At 47.9% G+C, this 19588-nt stretch overlaps 1 protein-coding gene across 6 annotated transcripts in view; it reads left to right on the top strand.

Annotated features, from left to right (window-relative positions):
• Positions 1-4535: 4535 nt before the first annotated feature.
• LOC137331223 (uncharacterized) overlaps positions 4536-19588 on the top strand; it is a 126106-nt gene continuing 111053 nt past the window's right edge. The window contains exons 1-2 of one of the 6 annotated variants that reach the window (XM_067994862.1): positions 4536-4621; positions 11669-12751. In XM_067994862.1, coding sequence (XP_067850963.1) covers positions 11701-12751 — 1051 coding nt within the window. In that variant the 5' untranslated portion in view covers positions 4536-4621; positions 11669-11700. Of the gene's footprint in view, positions 4622-5352; positions 5395-5505; positions 5563-9011; positions 9451-11059; positions 11260-11668; positions 14479-19588 lie in introns of those variants that run through there. The other 5 variants (XM_067994857.1, XM_067994858.1, XM_067994859.1 and 2 more) reach the window with 5 other exon arrangements.

The raw sequence follows: 19588 nt of genomic DNA, 5'->3' as shown, positions 1-19588 counted from the left end.
AAAAACAGAGGCAAGAATTGAATGTGGGTTTCACAGCCGAAATAGACAACAGGGCATTTGTTGTCCTCTGTCTCTCAGTGTCAAATAGGATGCAAATTTCTGGGCAATATAACATTATTCTATTATTTCAGCAGCAGCAGAGTTAGGTGCTAATTGTGTTTTTTACCGTAAACTCCGTAAACATCCATAAATAGACCCACTGTACCTACACACTGGAGTGTGATGGAATACTCTCCACTTGCCTGGATGGGTGCAGCAGCAACAACACTCAAATAGCTCGACGCCGTCCAGGACAAATCAGTCATAGAATCAGAGAAAGTTATGGCACAGAAGGAGGTCATTCAGCCCGTCGCTTCTGTGCCGGCCGAAAAAGAGCTCTCCAGCTTAATCCCTCTTTCCAGCACTTGGTCCGTGGCCCTGTAGGTTACGGCACTTCAAGTGCACATCCAAGTACTTTTTAAATGAGTTGAGGGTTTCTGCCTCTACCACCCTTTCAGGCAGTGAGTTCCAGACTCCCACCACCCTCTGGGTGAAAAAATTTCTCCTCAGTTCCCGTCTAATCCTTCTACCAATTACTTTAAATCTGTGCCCTCTGGTCACTGACCCCTCTGCTAAGGGAAATAGGTCTTTCCTATCCACTCTATCTAGGCCCCTCATAATATTATACACCTCATTTAAATCTCCCCTCAGCCTCCTCTGTTCCAAAGAAAATAACCCCAGCCTATCCAAACTTTCCAAATAGCTAAATTTCTCCAGTCCTGACAACATCCTTGTAAATCTCCTCTGTACCCTCTCTAGTGCAATCACATCTTTCCTGTAATGTGGTGACCAGAACCGTACGCAGTACTCTAGCTGTGGCCTCACAAGTGTTTTATACGTTCTAGCATAACGTCCCTGCTCTTATATTCTATGCCTTGGCTAATAAGGGGAAGTATCCCGTATGCCTTCGCAACCATCTTATGTGGTTTGATGTAGTCTACATGGATTTTAGCAAGGCTTTTGACAAGGTCCCACAGGGCAGACTGATCAACAAAGTTAAGGCTCATGGGATCCAAGGGAAAGTGGCTAGTTGGAACCACAATTCGCTCAGTGAGAGGAAACAAAGGGTAATGATTGATGGGTGTTTTTGTGACTGGAAGGCTGTTTCCAGTGGGGTCCCGCAAGGCTCAGTACAAGGTCCCTTGTTTTTTATGGTACATATGAATGATTTGGACTTGAATGTGATCAAGAAGTTTGCAGATGATACAAAAATTGGCCGTGTGATTGATAGTGAGGAGGAAAGCTGTAGACTGCAGGAAGGTATCAATGGACTGGTCAGGTGGGCAGAAAAGTGGCAAATGGAATTCATCCCAGAGAAGTGTGAGGTAATGCATTTGGGGAGGGCAAACAAGGCAAGAGAGTACACAATAAATGGGAGGATACTGAAAGATGTAGAGGAACAAAGGGACCTTGGAGTGCATGTCCACAGATCCCTGAAGGTAGCAGGATGGGTAGATAAGGTGGTTAAAAAGGCATGCAGGATACTTTCCTTTATTAGCCAAGGCATAGAATATAAGAGCAGGGAGGTTATGCTGGAACTGTATAAAACATTATTTAGGCCACAGCTTGAGTATTGCATACCACATTACAGGAAAGATGTGATTGCACTAGAGAGGGTACAAAGGAGATTTATGAGGATGTTGCCAGGGCTGGAGAATTTTAGTTATGAGGAAAGATTGGATAGGCTGCGGTTGTTTTCTTTGGAACAAAGGAGGCTGAGGGGAGATTTAATTGAGGTATAAAATAATTACGGGACTAGATAGAGTGGATAGGGAGGACCTATTTCCCTTAACAGAGGGGTCAGTAACCAGGGGCCATAGATTTAAAGTAATTGGTAGAAGGATTTGAGGGGGGCTGAGGAGAATTCTTTTCACTCAGAGGGTGGTGGGAGTCTGGAACTCACTGCCTGAAAGGGTGGTAGAGGCAGAAACCCTCAACTCATTTAAAAAGCACTTGGATGTGCACCTGAAGTGCCGAAACCCACAGGGCTACGGCCCAAGTGCTGGAAAGTGGGATTATGCTGGATAGCTCTTTATCGGCTGGCATTGACACGATGGGCCAAATGGCCTCCTTAAGTGCTGTAACTTTCTATGATTCTACCTGTCCTGCTACCTTCAGGGATCTGTGGACATGCACTCCAAGGTCCCTTTGTTCCTCTACACCTCTCAGTATCCTCCCATTTATTGTGTACTCCCTTGTCTTGTTTGCCCTCCCCAAATGCATTACTTCACACCTCTCTGGATTGAATTCCATTTGCCACTTTTCTGCCCACCTGACAAGTCCATTGATATCTTCCTGCAGTCTACAGCTTTCCTCCTCACTACCAACCACACAGCCAATTTTTGTATCATCTGAAAACTTCTTGATGAAGCCCCCCACATTCAAGTCAAAATCATTAATATATACCACAAAAAGCAAGGGACCTTGTACTGAGCCCTGTAGAACCCCACTGGAAACAGCCTTCCAGTCACAAAAACACCCATCAACCATTACCCTTTGCTTCCTGCCACTGAGCCAATTTTGGATCCAACTAGCCACTTTCCCTTGGATCCCATGGGCTTGTACTTTTTTGACCGGTCTGCCATTTGGGATTTTGTCAAAAGCCTTGCTGAAATCCATGTAGACTACATCAAATGCGGCACACTCATCGACCCTCCTTGTTACTGCCTCAAAAAATTCAATCAAGTTAATCAGACACAACCTTCCCTGAACAAATCAATGCTGACTGTCCTTGATTAACCCATGCCTTTCTAAATGACGGTTTATGCTGTCCCTCAAAATTGCTTCCAATGATTTGCCCACCACCAAGGTTAGACTGACTGGCCTATAATTACCTGGTCTATCCCTTTCTCTCTTTTTAAACAACGGTACAACGATGGCAGTCCTCCAATCCTCTGGCACCACCCCTGTATCCAGGAAGGATTGGAAAATGATGGTCAGAGCCTCTGCTATTTCCTCCCTTGCTTCTCTTAGCAGCCTGGGATACATTTCATCCGGACCTGGTGAATTAACTACTTTCATTATCTATTTTGCGAAGGCAGACGCAAAATATTCATTAGGAACCAGACCCACATCTTCCACCTCCACACATAGGTTACCTTTTAGGTCTCTAATAGGCCCTACTCTTTCCTTAGTTATCCTCTTGCTCTTTATGTATTTTGCTTGCCAGTATTTTTTCATGCCCTCTCTTTGCTTTCCTAATTTCCTTTTTAATTTCACCCCTGCACTTTCTATACTCCTCTAGGCTTTCTGCAGTATTGAGCTCTAGGTATCTGACATGAGCTTCCCATTTTTGTCTTATCCTACCCTGTATGCTCCTTGACATCCAGGGGGCTCTAGATTTGGGAATACCACCCTTTTTCTTTGTGGGAACATATTTTCTCTGAACCCTCACTATCTCCCCCTTGAACGCCTCCAACTGCTCTGACATTGATTTACCTTCAAGTAGCTGTTTCCAGTCCACTTTTGTTAAATTACTTCTCAGCTTAGTAAAATTTGCCTTTCCCCAATTGAGAACTTTAATTCCTGTTCTATTTTTGTCCTTTTCCATAAATATGCTAAAACTAACTGAATCACTACCAGCATAACCTCTCCCACTGACACTCCTTTCACCAGTCCACTTGATCGGCAACCCATCCCCCACCTTAAACACCCCTGCCCGCCACTGTGGCTGCAGTGTGTACCATCCACTGCAGCAACTCGCCAAGGCTTCTTCGGCAGCACCTCCCAAACCCGCGACCTCCACCACCTAGGAGGACAAGGGCAGCAGGTGCATGGGGACACCATCGCCTCCAGGTTCCCCTCCGAGTCACACACCATCCCGACTTGGAAATATATCGCCGCTGGGTCAAAATCCTGGAACTCCCTACCTGTGGGAGCACCTTCCCCACACGGACTGCAGCGGTTCAAGAAGGCGGCTCACCACCACCTTCTCAAGGGCAACGAGGGATGGGCAATAAATGCCGGCCTCGCTAGCGACGCCCACATCCTGAGAATGAATAAAAAAACACTGCAGTTCCTCTTTGAAAGGAGAGAGTGTATGTATAGGACGATGATGATATAATCAGGGTGCAATTAGTGTTGCTGTTGGGATCTAATTCCACAGCTCTTTGCCCTGACGTTAAATATAACTTCAGCGTAGCATTACACCTGCTTTAAGAAGCACACCCGCAGGTCCCTTACGCTGAGGTCCAACAAAATATTACTGCGAGGTGAGCACACCCCTTCAATGCCGCACAAGAGGAGCTGAGTTTGTGACTACATCTGGCCTCCTCCTGTTCCAGTGCACCGATGCTGACTGAACTGCTCTGCATTTCTGCTTGTATTTCAGACACGCTCTCTCCATGCTGACGGTGTCTGTCTTGGGCAGTCATCGCTCGAAGTGGAGTCCACGTCGCCTCTTGCATTGCCCTTTTAAATTCTGCTGCCTGGGTTTAAATGTTAAATGCTCGCATCAGGCGAGAGGCGGGGTCTGTGTCCCCGGGGTGGGAGGTTCACCCGTCAGAAACCGACAGAGACAAGACAACACAGTCCGGAGTGAGAGCCGTCTGATTGCAGTAAGGAGCAGAGTCCCTGATCCCGGGTAAGGAGAGGAGAGTCCCTGATCCCGGGTAAGGAGAGGAGAGTCCCTGATCCCGGGTAAGGAGAGGAGAGTCCCTGATCCCGGGTAAGGAGAGGAGAGTCCCTGATCCCGGGTAAGGAGAGGAGAGTCCCTGATCCCGGGTAAGGAGAGGAGAGTCCCTGATCCCGGGTAAGGAGAGGAGAGTCCCTGATCCTGGGTAAGGAGAGGAGAGTCCCTGATCCTGGGTAAGGAGAGGAGAGTCCCTGATCCCGGGTAAGGAGGGGAGAGTCCCTGATCCCCGGGTAAGGAGCAGAGTCCCTGATCCCGGGTAAGGAGGGGAGAGTCCCTGATCCCGGGTAAGGAGAGGAGAGTCCCTGATCCCGGGTAAGGAGAGGAGAGTCCCTGATCCTGGGTAAGGAGAGGAGAGTCCCTGATCCCGGGTAAGGAGCAGAGTCCCTGATCCCGGGTAAGGAGCAGAGTCCCTGATCCCGGGTAAGGAGAGGAGAGTCCCTGATCCTGGGTAAGGAGAGGAGAGTCCCTGATCCTGGGTAAGGAGAGGAGAGTCCCTGATCCCGGGTAAGGAGAGGAGAGTCCCTGATCCCGGGTAAGGAGAGGAGAGTCCCTGATCCCGGGTAAGGAGCAGAGTCCCTGATCCCGGGTAAGGAGAGGAGAGTCCCTGATCCCGGGTAAGGAGAGGAGAGTCCCTGATCCCGGGTAAGGAGCAGAGTCCCTGATCCCGGGTAAGGAGAGGAGAGTCCCTGATCCCGGGTAAGGAGCAGAGTCCCTGATCCCGGGTAAGGAGAGGAGAGTCCCTGATCCCGGGTAAGGAGAGGAGAGTCCCTGATCCCGGGTAAGGAGAGGAGAGTCCCTGATCCCGGGTAAGGAGAGGAGAGTCCCTGATCCCGGGTGAGGAGAGGAGAGTCCCTGATCCCGGGTAAGGAGAGGAGAGTCCCTGATCCCGGGTAAGGAGAGGAGAGTCCCCCGGACTCTTTTTCAAAAGTTTCAGTGAGAGGAGTTTCAGATTCAGGTCCCTTTCGGTTTCACCTATTGCCATGTTTCAGAGCTTCCTGTTACATTTTACTACTGATACCTGAATTTATAACAGATTCTGGGGACACGAAGAGTTTAGTCCCAGCCCCCAGACCGTAAGATCTCAGCGCCCGACTCCAGCCTCCAGCTTCATGCCTCTAGCCCCCAGTCTCCAAGCTCCAGGTCATCAGCTCCCATCCCCAACCCCTGTTTCCAACTCCCCCTCCTCCCCCCCCCCCCCCAACAGAAGCAGCCCCTGACCTTTTCCCATTACAACTCCGTCCACGGCTGTTGGGGACCAGTTTATTTAAAAGGAGACCCGGGGGAGGGGCTCTTCTGAACTGCGAAACCTTCTCCAAGCTGATTCAATTTCAGAAATAGAGAGTAGGACTTTATTCTGTGGGGCAACACGTTTGGGTGAATGGGGCTGTCTCTGCACCTGTCGCCGAGGAGTCCGCCCGGGAGCTGGGGGAGATGGGCATTCAATCTAGAACCTGGGATTTGGGAAGATGGGCATTCAATCTAGAACCTGGGATTTGGGAAGATGGGCATTCAATCTAGAACCTGGGATTTGGGAAGATGGGCATTCAATCTAGAACCTGGGATTTGGGAAGATGGGTATTCAATCTAGAACCTGGGATTTGGGAAGATGGGCATTCAATCTAGAACCTGGGATTTGGGAAGATGGGCATTCAATCTAGAACCTGGGATTTGGGAAGATGGGCATTCAATCTAGAACCTGGGATTTGGGAAGATGGGCATTCAATCTAGAACCTGGGATTTGGGAAGATGGGCATTCAATCTAGAACCTGGGATTTGGGAAGATGGGCATTCAATCTAGAACCTGGGATTTGGGAAGATGGGCATTCAATCTAGAACCTGGGATTTGGGAAGATGGGCATTCAATCTAGAACCTGGGATTTGGGAAGATGGGCATTCAATCTAGAACCTGGGATTTGAGGGCAATCGGCAATCAGCCCACCCCGGTCACACAACATAAACAGTGGAGCAGGCGCATCTTAGAATCCCCGGCTTTACAATCCAAAATTTAAGACACAATTAGTCAGTAACTTCCCCTTGGTCTGTCCAATGACTCCTGTCACTGGGGAGGTTTTAAACTGGATAACAAAGCACAGAAAAAGCAAGTCAGAATGGAAACCATTAGACAGCTATAGATGGCCTATTTATAACAGCAAATGTTTCACATCGAGGTGAGATAAATCCCGACACATGACTCACTGGTGAAACGTGATCATTTAGTCACTGTTGTCACTAATCCCCATTTTTGTTTTGGCCATGTTTCGCCTCTGTTTTTCTGACTCCTTGACAGGCCCTCAGCTACATGGGACAGAGCACCTTATCATAGGATGATACAGCACAGAAGGAGGCCATTCAGCCCATCGTGCCTGTGCCAGCTCTTTGAAAGAGCTATCCAATTAGTCCCACTCCCTCTGCTATTTCCCCATAGCAGGGGAACCTGCTAGTACCTGGCCCAATCCTCACTTGGAGCTAGACTGGGAGTGTTAGCTGGCTATTCAACCATAGGGGGCACACTGCCAGATCGAATCCCGATTCTTTCCCCTCCTCAATATACTAAACTTGCACATTTTCCAGTTGGAGTAACAGAACCTGGGTGTAGCCATGGGTGGGCCTGAGAGGCCCACGGCCCACCCGTTTAACACCTGGTCCCACCCGAATCTTGCCTGTGCTTGTGCGTAATGCAGCAGAGGACCGTAGCGTACATTCCCCCCAAGTTAGCAGTCAGACAGGAGCAGAGTGTAAAACACACGCTACAGGGGAGATTGGAATGATGGCAAGGGACGGGTAACACAAGCGGGCGAGGCGGGGGGGCGTCCCTCTACACCTACTGTCCTGTGTACCTGTCTCTGAAATGTTTCGACACTGTCTCCGTTGGGCTGATTGGGAGGGAGATGCGTCTAAAACAACGAGGCAACTTGAATTATTCAGACAATATTATGGAAATAATTTGCTGTGACCTCCAGCCATTGGGTCATTGGCCATTCACCATAAGTGGGGCCCAGCCAAGCTTCCATTCCCAGTTCCGTCACTGTAAACCCAACGGCATCCGGAGCGTGAACTGTGGCTGATTCTTTATCTTCTGCCCCCAGAACCCAAGGGGTTGTATCACCCCCAACACTCCCCTGGGGTGGGCCAGATTTTAATCCCGAGATCTTCCTAGCCTGTATGGCTCAGGTGTGCGCCAAGCTTTGAGTGTCCCAGCCAATATTTATCCCTCAACCAACATCACTGAAACAGATTATCTGGTTATTTATCACATTGCTGTTTGTGGGATCTTGCTGTGCACAAATTGGCTACTACGTTTCCTACATTACAACAGTGACTACACCTCAAAAGTATTTCACTGGCTGTAAAGCATTTTGGGACGTCCTGAGCTGAGCTTCAGACCCTATATCTGTTCCATCACTACTTCCACCTGCTTAAAATCACCCGTCTCCGCCCCTGCCTCAGCCTGAAACCCTCATCCATGCCTTTGTCACCTTCAGACATAACTATTTCAATGATCTCCTGGTCAGTCTCCCATCCTCCACCCTCCATCTACTTGAGCTCATCCAAAACTCTGCTGCACCAAGTCCCGTTCAGCCATCACCCCCTGTGCTCGCTGACCTGGTCCAGCAGTGCCTCACATTAAAAATTCTCAACCTTTTGTTCAAATCCCTCCATGGCCTCTCCCTTCCCTATCTCTGTAACCTCCTCCAGTCCTACAACCCTCCGAGACCTCTGCGCTCCTCCAATTCTGGCCTCTTGCTCAACCCCGATTTCTTTCACCCCATCATTGGCGGCCGTGCCTTCAGCTGCCTAGGCCCCAAACTCTGGAATTCCCTCCCTAAACCTCTCTGCTTCTCTACCTCACTCTCCTCCTTTAAGATGCTCCTTAAAACCTACCTCTGTAACCAACCTTTTGGTCACCTGTTCAATGTGTCCTTCTTTGGATCAGTGTCAAATTTCTTTGTCTGATTATGCTCCTGTGAAGCACCATGGGACATTTAATTACTTTAAAGGCGCTATATAAATGCAAGTTGTTCTTATGATTTACAATTCATCACCATTGGGCTAATTTGCCTTTCTGAAACCTCCAGGCCCAAAATATCCAAACAGGACAAACCAACAAGTAACAAATATAAACCAGATAGGACTGAGTTGACAGCTGTTATAACAGATACCATTTTACACAGTCTGTTAAATTTAGCCTCTCATTGGGTTTAGAGGAAGAGGAAGTGGGTTGAATGTTGTAAACCCACAGACTTTTCTAGGTCACAGAATCTAGTAACGCCAAACAAGAAGACTAATTTTTTTGAGTTTCTCAGTGTTGATATGTTGGAATTGCAGCGCAGAATGAGGCCATTCAGCCTATCATGCCTGTGCCAGCTCTCTGAAAGACCTATCTCCTCAGTTCCGATCCACTGCCCTTTCCCCAGAGCCTTTTAATATTTCTTTTTATCCTCTTCCCTTTTTAAAAGCTATTCTGATTCTGCTTCCCTGGTCGGGAATTCCATGTCCTCTCAACCCTCTGTGTAAAGTAATTTCTTCTAACCTCTCCCTTTGTGCCTCTGTGCTGTCAGATTGCTCGTCCAACATCCAGTCTTTAATGAGCTGTGATTTCCTCCAGTTGAATATTGGGAAGACCGAAGCCATTGTCTTCAGACTCTGCCACAAACTCCATTCCCTAGCCATCGACTCCATCCTGTAGCGTTAGTAGCTGTAGACTCCAAGAAGATATCAATGGGTTGGTGGAGTGGGCGGAAAAGTGGCAAATGGAGTTCAATCCGGAGAAGTGTGAGGTAATGCACTTTGGGAGGGCAAACAGTAAAAGGGAATACGCAGTAAACGGGAATATATTGAGAGGGGTAGAGGAAGTGAGAGACCTTGGAGTGCATGTGCACAGGTCCCTGAAGGTGGCAGTACAGGTAGATAAGGTTGTGAAGAAGGCATACGGAATGCTCTCCGTTATTAGCCGAGGTATAGAATACAAAAGCAGGGATGTAATGATGGAACTGTATAAAACGCTGGTAAGGCCAGAGCTGGAGTATTGTGCGCAGTTCTGGTCACCACATTACAGGAAGGACGTAATTGCTCTGGAGAGAGTGCAGAGAAGATTTACAAGAAAGTTGCCAGGGCTTGAAAATTGCAGCTACGAGGAGAGATTGGACAGGCTGGGGTTGTTTTCCTTGGAGCAGAGGAGGCTGAAGGGAGACTTGATTGGGGTGTACAAAATTATGAGGGGCCCAGATAAAGCAGACAGGAAGTACCTGTTTCCCCTCGCGGAGAGTTCAAGAACTAGAGGACATAGATTTAAGCTGATTGGCGGAAGGATTAGAGGGGACATGAGGAAAAACTTTTTTACCCAGAGGGTGGTGGGTGTATGGAATTCGCTGCCCGAATTGGTGGTCGAGGCAGGGACCCTCAACTCTTTTAAAAAGTACCTGGACCTGCACCTAAAGTGCTGTAAGCTGCAGGGCTACGGACCGGGTGCTGGAAGGTGGGATTAGAATGGGCACCTGGTTGTTCTTCGAGCCAGCGCGGACACGATGGGCCAAATGGCCCCCTTCTGTGCTGTATCTTTTCTATGGTTCTATGGTTCTATCCCCCTCCGTGGCCACCGTCTGAGGCTGTGTCCACGTCCTGTTTGACCCTGAGCTGAGCTTCTGACCCCAGATCCTCTCCATTACCAAGACCGCCAACTTCCATCTCCGTAACATCGCCCGTCTCCGTCCCTGCCTCAGCTCATCTGCTGCTGAAACTCTCATCCGTGCTTTTGTTACCTTCAGACTTGACAATTCCAATGCTCTCCTGGCTGGCCTCCCATCTTCCACCCTCCATAAACTTCAGCTCATCCGAAACTCTGCTGCCCGTATCCTAACTCGCACCACGTCCCGTTCACCCATCACCCCCGTGCTCACTGACCTGCATTGACGCCCAGTCCTCCAATGCCTCAAATTTTAAAATTCTCATCCTTGTGCTTAAATCCCTCCATGGCCTCGCCCCTCCCTATCTCTGTAACCTCCGCCAGCCTACAACCCTCCAAACTCTCCATTGCTCTGACTCTGGCCCCTTGTACATCCCCCCACTTCACCCCATAATTGGCAGCAGTGCCTTCTGCTTCCTAGGCCCCGCACAATGGAATTCTCTTCGCAGAACCTTCTGCCTTTCCTCCTCAAAACTCGTCTCTTTGGCCAAGTTTTTGATCAACCCCTCCTAATATCTCCTTTCCCTCTGCATCCATTTTCATGCACCTCTGTGAAGCACCTTGTGATATTTTTCTACTTTAAAGGCGCTACATAAATGCAAGTTGTTGTTCCTCTCCTTCAATAATTTATACCCTCTAGTTACCAACTACCTAGTTACCAACTACCTAGTTATCTTATCAAATCCTCTCCTAATTTTGAATCCTTTTTTATTCATCCTTGGGATGTTGGAGTCACTGGCAAGGCTGGCATTTGTTGCCCATCCCTAGTTGCCCCCTGAAAGGTGGTGGTGGGCCTTCTTCTTGAACTGCTGGTAATAGTTTGCTACAAATGAGTGACTTGCTGGGCAACTTCAGAGTCAATCACGTTGGTGTGAGACTGGAGTCAGATACAGGCCCAGACCAGGTAAGGACAGTAGGTTCCCTTTTATCAACAATCCAACAGCTTCACAGTCATTGATCCCAGCTTTTTTCAATTGAATTCAAATTCTCACGGTGGGATTTAAACCCACACTCCCTGGATTATAGTCCAGGCCTATGGACTACTAGTCCAGTAATATAACCACTACACCACTGTACCATGCACCATATCTGTTCTCCTCTTAACCTTCTTTGTTCTAATGAAACAAGACACTCAGACACTGTTCATGGTGTCAGCTTTGTCTCTGCGCTCTCTGTTTTCCATGTATGTGAATCATTTCTGTATCATTTTCTCCTTCCATTTCTCCAGTTTGCACCGTCTCATGTTTTTTCTTTTGACTGATACGAAATTGCTTTTATTTAAAATTCTTTTTAATTGGTCTTTTTACTTACAGAGACTTTAACCTGAGCCAAACATTGTCCCCAAATGGCAGGAAGATCCTCCAACCATTGGAAAAAGCAGGGAGCAGACCCAAACCAACCAGTGCCTCAGGAGGGGGCGCCATTTCCTGCTACTAAAACGGCCAGTCCGAGGGCCTCGGGGTCGAGATGCCAGGGAGCAGGTGCAAAAGACGGGAGTCCCAGCACAGCCAGACCTCCGAGTGCAGGAAGAGCTCCGAAACCAACCATTAGCACCAGAACCCCAGGAGCGCAGAGATCAGCCAACCCAACCAGCAATGGAAGGAGAGCAGAGAGCAGCAGGGATGGAGCCACGCGAACCGCCATGCCCGCTGGTGACGCCAATTGCAGGTCCAAGGCATCGGGCAAAGCAGCCGGCTCCAAAAACCAACCGAGCCAAAAAATCCAACCCAGCATTGCCCCGCACCTAGAGGAGATCACCGAGCAGATGGCGGCAGAGATCGAGAAAGAGACAAGAGGCCAGAGGGAAAATCCGGTCTGGTTCGAACGGCGTAAGAACCGGATCACGGCCTCCATCGCGCACAGGATTTCCCGTTGCAAATTTGTGAACGGGAAAAGCACCGAGATCCCTCAGTCCTACTTGAAGTCCATCGTGGGCCTGGGCTGCAACTTTCCGACGCCTGCGATGCAATGGGGGATCCAGCATGAGCCCATCGCCATTAAGAAATACCAGAAGCTGAAGTCTGAGGACACCGGGCGGCAAATATCCGTCCGCCCGTGCGGGCTGTTCATAGACCCCACGAGGACCTGGCTGGCAGCCAGTCCTGATGGTGTAGTGGTTGACAAAGAAACAAGGGCTACCCTTGGCCTGGTGGAGGTGAAGTGCCCCTACAAGCACAGGAACCACACCATCGCACAGGCTTGCAATGACAGAAACTTCTGCCTGCAACGCAACAATGGTGAATTCCAACTGAAGAAGAATCATGCCTACTTCACCCAGATTCAGTGCCAGCTGGCGGTCCTGGGCCTGAACAAGGCCGACCTGGTTGTCTACACCGACCGTGAGGTTGCCGTGATTCCGGTGGAATCTGACGGAGAGTTCTGGAAGGATACCGTGGGTAAGCTGCAAGACTTCTACACCAGAGCAGTGGTGCCGAATTTAAAGGGAAAAAACCCGGTCTTGGCAAGAGAAGAGTGATCCCGTGAAAAGTTCACTGGGATACCTTGTGTCTCATTTAATATTCCTGCACTTCAAACCTTTGGGATAACTCTCCTAGGAAATCCAGAGAAAAATGTTTAAAAGAAAAATTCAAAGTGGCCTTTTCAACAGGTTGGTGTGATGCGAAACCTTGGATTTCGATGCTCTGTTACCGGGGAACAGTTACAGATCTCCCATGATTTAAACGGTCATAAAACATTTTAGGAACTGCGTTTACATGTTGTATATTAACATATTGCTTTTTGAGAGAGGAGGCACATTGGGGCAGGGTGGAGAGAGAGAGAATTTGAGTGGGAGGAGGCTTGTGTGGAGTATAAAAACGCCAGGCTAGACCAGTTGGGCCGAATGGCCTGCTTCTATACTGTAGATTCTATGTAATTTGACGTGATAAAACGTGAGCAGTTTTACATCGAGTTACATTGAAACGACAGCACGGAAATAGACCAAGTGGTCTTTGCTCCACTCAATCCTCCTCCCTCCCTACTTCATCTCACCCTATCAGCATATCCTTCTATTCCTTTCTCCCTCGTGTGTTTATCCAGCTTCCCCTTAAATGCATCTATGCGATTCGCCTCAACCACTCCTTGTGGGAGCGAGTTCCACATTCTCACCACTCTCTGGGTAAAGAGGTTTCTCCTGAATTCCCTATTGGATTTATCAGTGACTATTTTATATTTATGATCTCTGGTTTTGGATTCCCCCACAAGTGGAAACATTTTCTTAAAGATCCCTATCAGGTCACCCCTCAGCCTTCACTTTTCTAGAGAAAAGAGCCCCAACCTGTTCAGCCTTTCCTGATAAGGATATTCTCTCAGTTCTGGTATCATCCTTGTGAATCTTTTTTGCACCCTCTCCAATGCCTCTATATCCTTTCTATAATATGGAGACCAGAACTGTGCACAGTGCTCCAAGTGTGGTCTAACCAAGGTTCTATACAAGTTTAACATAACTTCCCTGCTTTTTAATTCTATCCCTTTAGAAATGAACCCCAGTGCTTGATTTGCTTTTTTATGGCCTTATTAACCTGCTTCACTACTTTATTTATGTGATTTATGTATCTGTACCCCAGATCCCTCTGCTCCTTCACCCCATTTAGACTCTTTTTAGCCAAGGAGTATCTGGCCTCCTCACACTTATCCATATTGAAACTCATTTGCCATTTACACGCCCATTCTGCAAGTTTATTAATGTCCTCTTGAATTTTGACGCATTCTTCCTTTGTATTAACTACACCCCCCAATTTGGTGTTGTCCGCAAATTTTGAAATTGTGCTTCCAATTTCCGAATCCAAAACATTAATGTCGGGGGAAGTTGGGGGAAATTCGGCTCAGCATTGGCACTTTCACCTCAGGCGTCTGAGTTCAAATCCCACCCAGGCTTGTGGGATTAAATTCTCCGCAAGGTTTCATGGAAGCAGAGTTTTTATGCCTCAAATAAGGAAAACGTCTGCACTATTTATTTTCATAATACTGAAAGTGTCAGTTTAGCTCAGTTGGTAGTGTTCTTGCCTCCAGGGCAGAAGGTTTTGGGTTCCAGTCCCACTCAAGAAATTAAGTAAGTTCCTTGCTGTGTCTTTCTGCTTCTGTATGATTATTTTGCTCCAAATAAATCTTAATTTAGCTTGAATGTAGCAGTCTCACAGTTTCATATGTACTGTCCATTGGAGTAGACTCAGTTTGGTGGACATCCCACATGACCTCTGGTGCAATATAATGTAGTTAAGGGGATTCATTCCACTTATGGAGATTGTCCTTATGATATGCACTGGTTTCAAATCAAGTCCAAGTCAATAGGATGAAAGTCGTCTGAGCCTTCAAGGTTCCGAGTGAAACAAACCTGGGCAAACTTCAAAGGGTAGGACTGGGGTTTGATGGGACAGTGTAGAGGGAGCTTTACTCTGCATCTAACCCTGTGCTGTACCTGCCCTGGGAGTGTTTGATGGGAGTGTAGAGGGAGCTTTACTCTGTATCTAACCCGTGCTGTACCTGCCCTGGGAGTGTTTGATGGGAGTGTAGAGGGAGCTTTACTCTGTATTTGACCCGTGCTGTACCTGCCCTGGGAGTGTTTGATGGGACAGTGTAGAGGGAGCTTTACTCTGTATCTAACCCGTGCTGTACCTGCCCTGGGAGTGTTTGATGGGACAGTGTAAAGGGAGCTTTACTCTCTACCTAACCCGTGCTGTACCTGCCCTGGGAGTGTTTGATGGGACAGTGTAGAGGGAGCTTTACTCTGTATCTAACCCGTGCTGTACCTGCCCTGGGAGTGTTTGATGGGACAGTGTAAAGGGAGCTTTACTCTCTACCTAACCCGTGCTGTACCTGCCCTGGGAGTGTTTGATGGGACAGTGTGTGACTGAAACGCAAAGTGTTCGATTTCTTGCTGAGCAATAAAAAAAAAGCAAAAAACTACTATACTCCACCTGGGCCATTTTTTTCCCATAACATATGCCTAGGGTACAGAGGGCAATTGTAACATTACACCTGTTGCCGTAGCCGAGATCAGCCGACCAACAATAAACCTGTGATCATCCTGGTCTGTTTGGCACGGTGCCAAACCAGGAAGTTCTTTTACCTGCCGCACCATCAGACTGCCCTCTCATAGTAATGCCGTCACTCTCAACATCAAGGTCCTGAGTTTGTGAGATTTAAACGAATTTAAAAAACATTCTGGCAGGTACTAGTTTCCATGAATTGCCTTCTTTGGTGCCAGAGGGCTCTTGAATATAGAAAGACACGAACCAATTTGGTCACAATTGTCTCGGTCAGTCTCACCTGCATTTCCTCTTGTTCCTCTGACCCTGACCCTGACCCTTCACACACACACCCCCCAATCCTGCACACTCTCTACTCCCCCAGTGTATTCAAATCAAAACTCATCGTGCTGTTTCCCACTTTACACAGGAACAGGAGGAGGCCATTCAGCCCCTCGAACTTTCTGCCATCCAATTAGATCCTGGCTGATCTGTACCTCAACTCCATTTTCCCACCTTTGCCCCATATCCCATGATACCCTTACCCAACAAAAATCTACCAATCTCAGCCTTGAACATTTCAATTGGCCCACAGCCTTTTGGGGGAGTGAGTTCCAGATTCCCATTCCCCTTTGTGTGAAGAAGTGTTTCCTGATTTCATTCCTGAACGGCCTGGCTCTAATTTTAAGATTATTCCCCCTTGTTCTGAACTCTCCCACCAGAGGAAATACTTTCTCTGAATCTAGTAAAACTAATAAAAGGAAACTTTAGGGCTTCTATCAGGATGTTCTTCACACAGAGACTGAACGATACCTGGAATAGATTTTGGGATTTAAGGATTGCCAATCCTGGTTGGATGTATTCCTGGAAGTTTCATCACATGACCTTCTGCCCCCAACCACCCCACCCCCACACTCCCGCCATTGGTCACCCAACATGTCCATCCTCACGATGCCCCACCTTCCCACCCCAATCAGAAAGCGAACAGACTCTTTATTACCCGATTGGATGGTTCTTGATTGTCAAACAGAATTTTTTTTCCCCCATCTCTAATATTTTTATAACTAATAAACAAAAGTGCTCAAAGAAAATTTTTTTAAAACATAATTTTTTTTTTTAATAGTCCCTGCGCTTTGTCTCCCAGGTGTTGACTGCAGCGGTGTCCTGGAGATTAGTTTTTAATCTCCGGAGACTCGAGCAATCTTGCGATCTCTATTTGCAGTTCCAGCATTTCTTCTGAACTGGAGCCGGTAAACAGCAGTTCCAGTCTCACAACTGCCCTCATGTGGTGGGGCCAAGTAAATACACGCAAGGCAGTAGTTTGCTTGCAGGCCGTATAAAACAAAACTTCTTAAGCAGGGACTTGTCACAGTTACCTCGTCCCTATAGAAAAGAAAGAACTTGCATTTATATAGCATCTTTCACAACCTCAGGACGACCCAAAGTGCTTTACAGCCAATGAGGTACTTTTGAAATAAAAACAGAAAATGCTGGAGAAGCTCAGCAAGTGAGGCAGCATCTGTGGAGAAAGAAACAGGGTTAACGTTTCAGGTCGAAAATCTTTCGTCAGAACTGGAAGATGTTAAAAGAGTTAAAGTTTTTAAGCAAGTACAGAGTCAGAGAAAGTGGGGGGGGGGGGGAAGAGGGGAGGAAAGAACAAAAGGGAAGGTCTGTGATAGGGCGGAGGGCAGGAGTGATTAATGACAAAAGGGATGATGGTGCAAGGCAAGGAGGGTGGGAATGGGACAAGTAAAGAAACAAAGGATCGGTCTAGAGGAGCTGTAAATGGCAACAGCAGAACCTTTACCAGCACCTGCTGTCCGAAAAAATGGGAGCAGTGGTTATGATCTGAAGTTATTGAAATCAGTGTTGAGTCCGGAAGGTTGTAAAGTGTCTAATCGAAAGATGAGGGGCTGTTCCTCGAGCTTCATTGGAACAGTGTAAGAGGCCGAGGACAGAGAGATCAGAGTGGGCGTGGGACGGGGAATTAAAATGGCAAGCGACCTTTTGAAGTGTAGTCACTGTTGTAATGTAGGAAATGCGGAGCCAATCTGCGCACAGCAAGATCCCACAAACCGCAATGTGACAATGACCAGATAATCTGCTTTTATTGATGTTGGTTGAGGGATAAATATTGACCAGGACACAGGAAGAAATCCTCTGCTCTTCCTCGAATAGTGCCATGGAGTCTTTTACGTCCACCTTGAAAAGGCCGACGAGGCCCCGGTTTAACATCCCAGCCGAAAGATGGCACCGCCGACAGTGCAGCTCTCCCTCAGTACTGCACTGGGAGTGTGAGCCTGGATTATGGGCTCAAAACCACAACCTCCTGGACTCAAAGACAAGACTGCTACCCACTGAGCCACTGCCGACACTATAGGGTTAAGACGGTGCAACTGATTTCTTTATGAGAATTTACTTGATGGAACCTGTTACTTGGGGAGAAGAGGGAAGAGAAGCATAAACTACTCATAATTGACAGGATTTGAATAGTGAAAAGGAAAAAAAAACATGAAAGGGTAAATATTCTTGTTCCTGACCCTGGGGCTATTGGATCACTAGGGTGCGGTTTTAACACAAGAAAAATCAGGCTGAGCGAGGGCCACACCCATGAGGGAATGCCTACCCACATCGCCACCTGCCTGACTTTCTCTGCATTGACAGAAAATCAGACAGGCTCCGTCAGGGCGACGTGCCTCGTCCCTCGTCCCCTCCCTCTGCTTCTCCCGTGATCTCCGTATCAGGATATTAAGGGTTACGGAACCAAGGCGGGTCGATGGAGTTAATATACAGATCAGCCATGATCTTAGAATCATAGAATGATACAGCACAGGAGGCCTTTCGGCCCATCGTGCCTGTGCTGGCTCGTTGGAAGAGCAATCCAATTAGACCCACTCCCTAATCTAAGGAAGACCAGTGCTGGAAAAACCTGTAATAATAATAAACGACTGAAAATGCTGGAAATACACAGCAAGGTCTATCAACATGTGAAAGGGAAATAACAGGTTGATGTTTCAGGTGAAGCCCCTTTCATCAGAACTTGCGGTGGAAAGTCACATCTGAAATAATCTCATGTTTGCCTCACAGGGGAGGCTCTGTGTAACACAACCAGACACCCAGGCCAGGTCGTCCTCAGCTTTATAATCGATGGACCGCACCCAGAGCCCCAGGTAATCTGGGTCAGGAGCCTCTCAGACTTGCTGAGCACTTTCATCTCTCCTGAGCTCCTTGAACTCCTCCCAAAACTACACCAAAATTATTCAAGCTTTTAGGAATCCAATTTTAAATCCTTCTAACGGCCTCGCCCCTCTCTATCTCTGTAACCTCCTCCAGTCCCGCGGAACTCTGCGTTCCCCTAACTCTGGCCTCTTGCGCATCCCCCCATTTCCTTCTCCCCTCCATTGGTGGCCGTGCCCTAAGCTCTGGAATTCCCTTCCTAAACCTCTCCACCTCTCTCCTCCTTTGAGACCCTCCTTAAAACCTTCTTTGTTGTACATATTTTCAAAGTAGTTCACCTGGTGTCCTGGCCAACATTTATCCCTCAACCAAAGACAGATTAATTAGTCATTTATCCCATTGCTGCTGGTGGGATCCTGCTGTGTGAAAACAGGCTGCTGTGTTTACCTACAAAACAAGTGACTACACTTCAAAAATAATTAATTGGTTGTGATGGGCTGTGATGGTCCGAGAACTGTGAAAGCTGCAATATAAGTGGGAGTTCCTCCTTGCCTTGATGATCTTTGAGTGGTATGGAAGTGGTCATTCTCCTGTCCATGCACTTTTCCTCCAAGTGGTGAGAGTGGGTAATCGTTGACCGCCCTCCAGGTAGTGCGCTGTGCGGAGGTGCTGAGTGATGGTCAAGTGGTTTACTCCCCGAGGGAACAATCCCACCCCCTTGGCTGCACCTTCCAACTGCTCTAGAAGGTTGAGGGGAGGTCACCTTCACACCCTCTCTGCTTGGAATGGTATGTCCAACAGCGAGATCACAGAGAGGGAGAGAATACAACCAAGAAGGAGGAATGGGTCAAGTGAGGTCAGTCTCAAGAGATCAGTTTAAATCTACACTGTTTTGGGCTTACGTTTTAATCCAGGGCCCCATTGAATCCTGCGGTGACCAACTTGCTGTGAAACTGCCCATCTCAAGTCCACTGCCCATCTCAAGTCCACTGCCCAATAGGTATGGAATCTAATCGGAGGGCACGATATTTCTACAGGTGCATCCAGTTCCCTGAATTTTGGTGCACACACACAGGTCCATTGGTCTAG

The sequence above is a fragment of the Heptranchias perlo genome, chromosome 13, assembly GCF_035084215.1.
Source record: "Heptranchias perlo isolate sHepPer1 chromosome 13, sHepPer1.hap1, whole genome shotgun sequence".
NCBI lineage: Eukaryota > Metazoa > Chordata > Chondrichthyes > Hexanchiformes > Hexanchidae > Heptranchias > Heptranchias perlo.
This window is presented reverse-complemented; position numbering and strand designations above follow the sequence as displayed.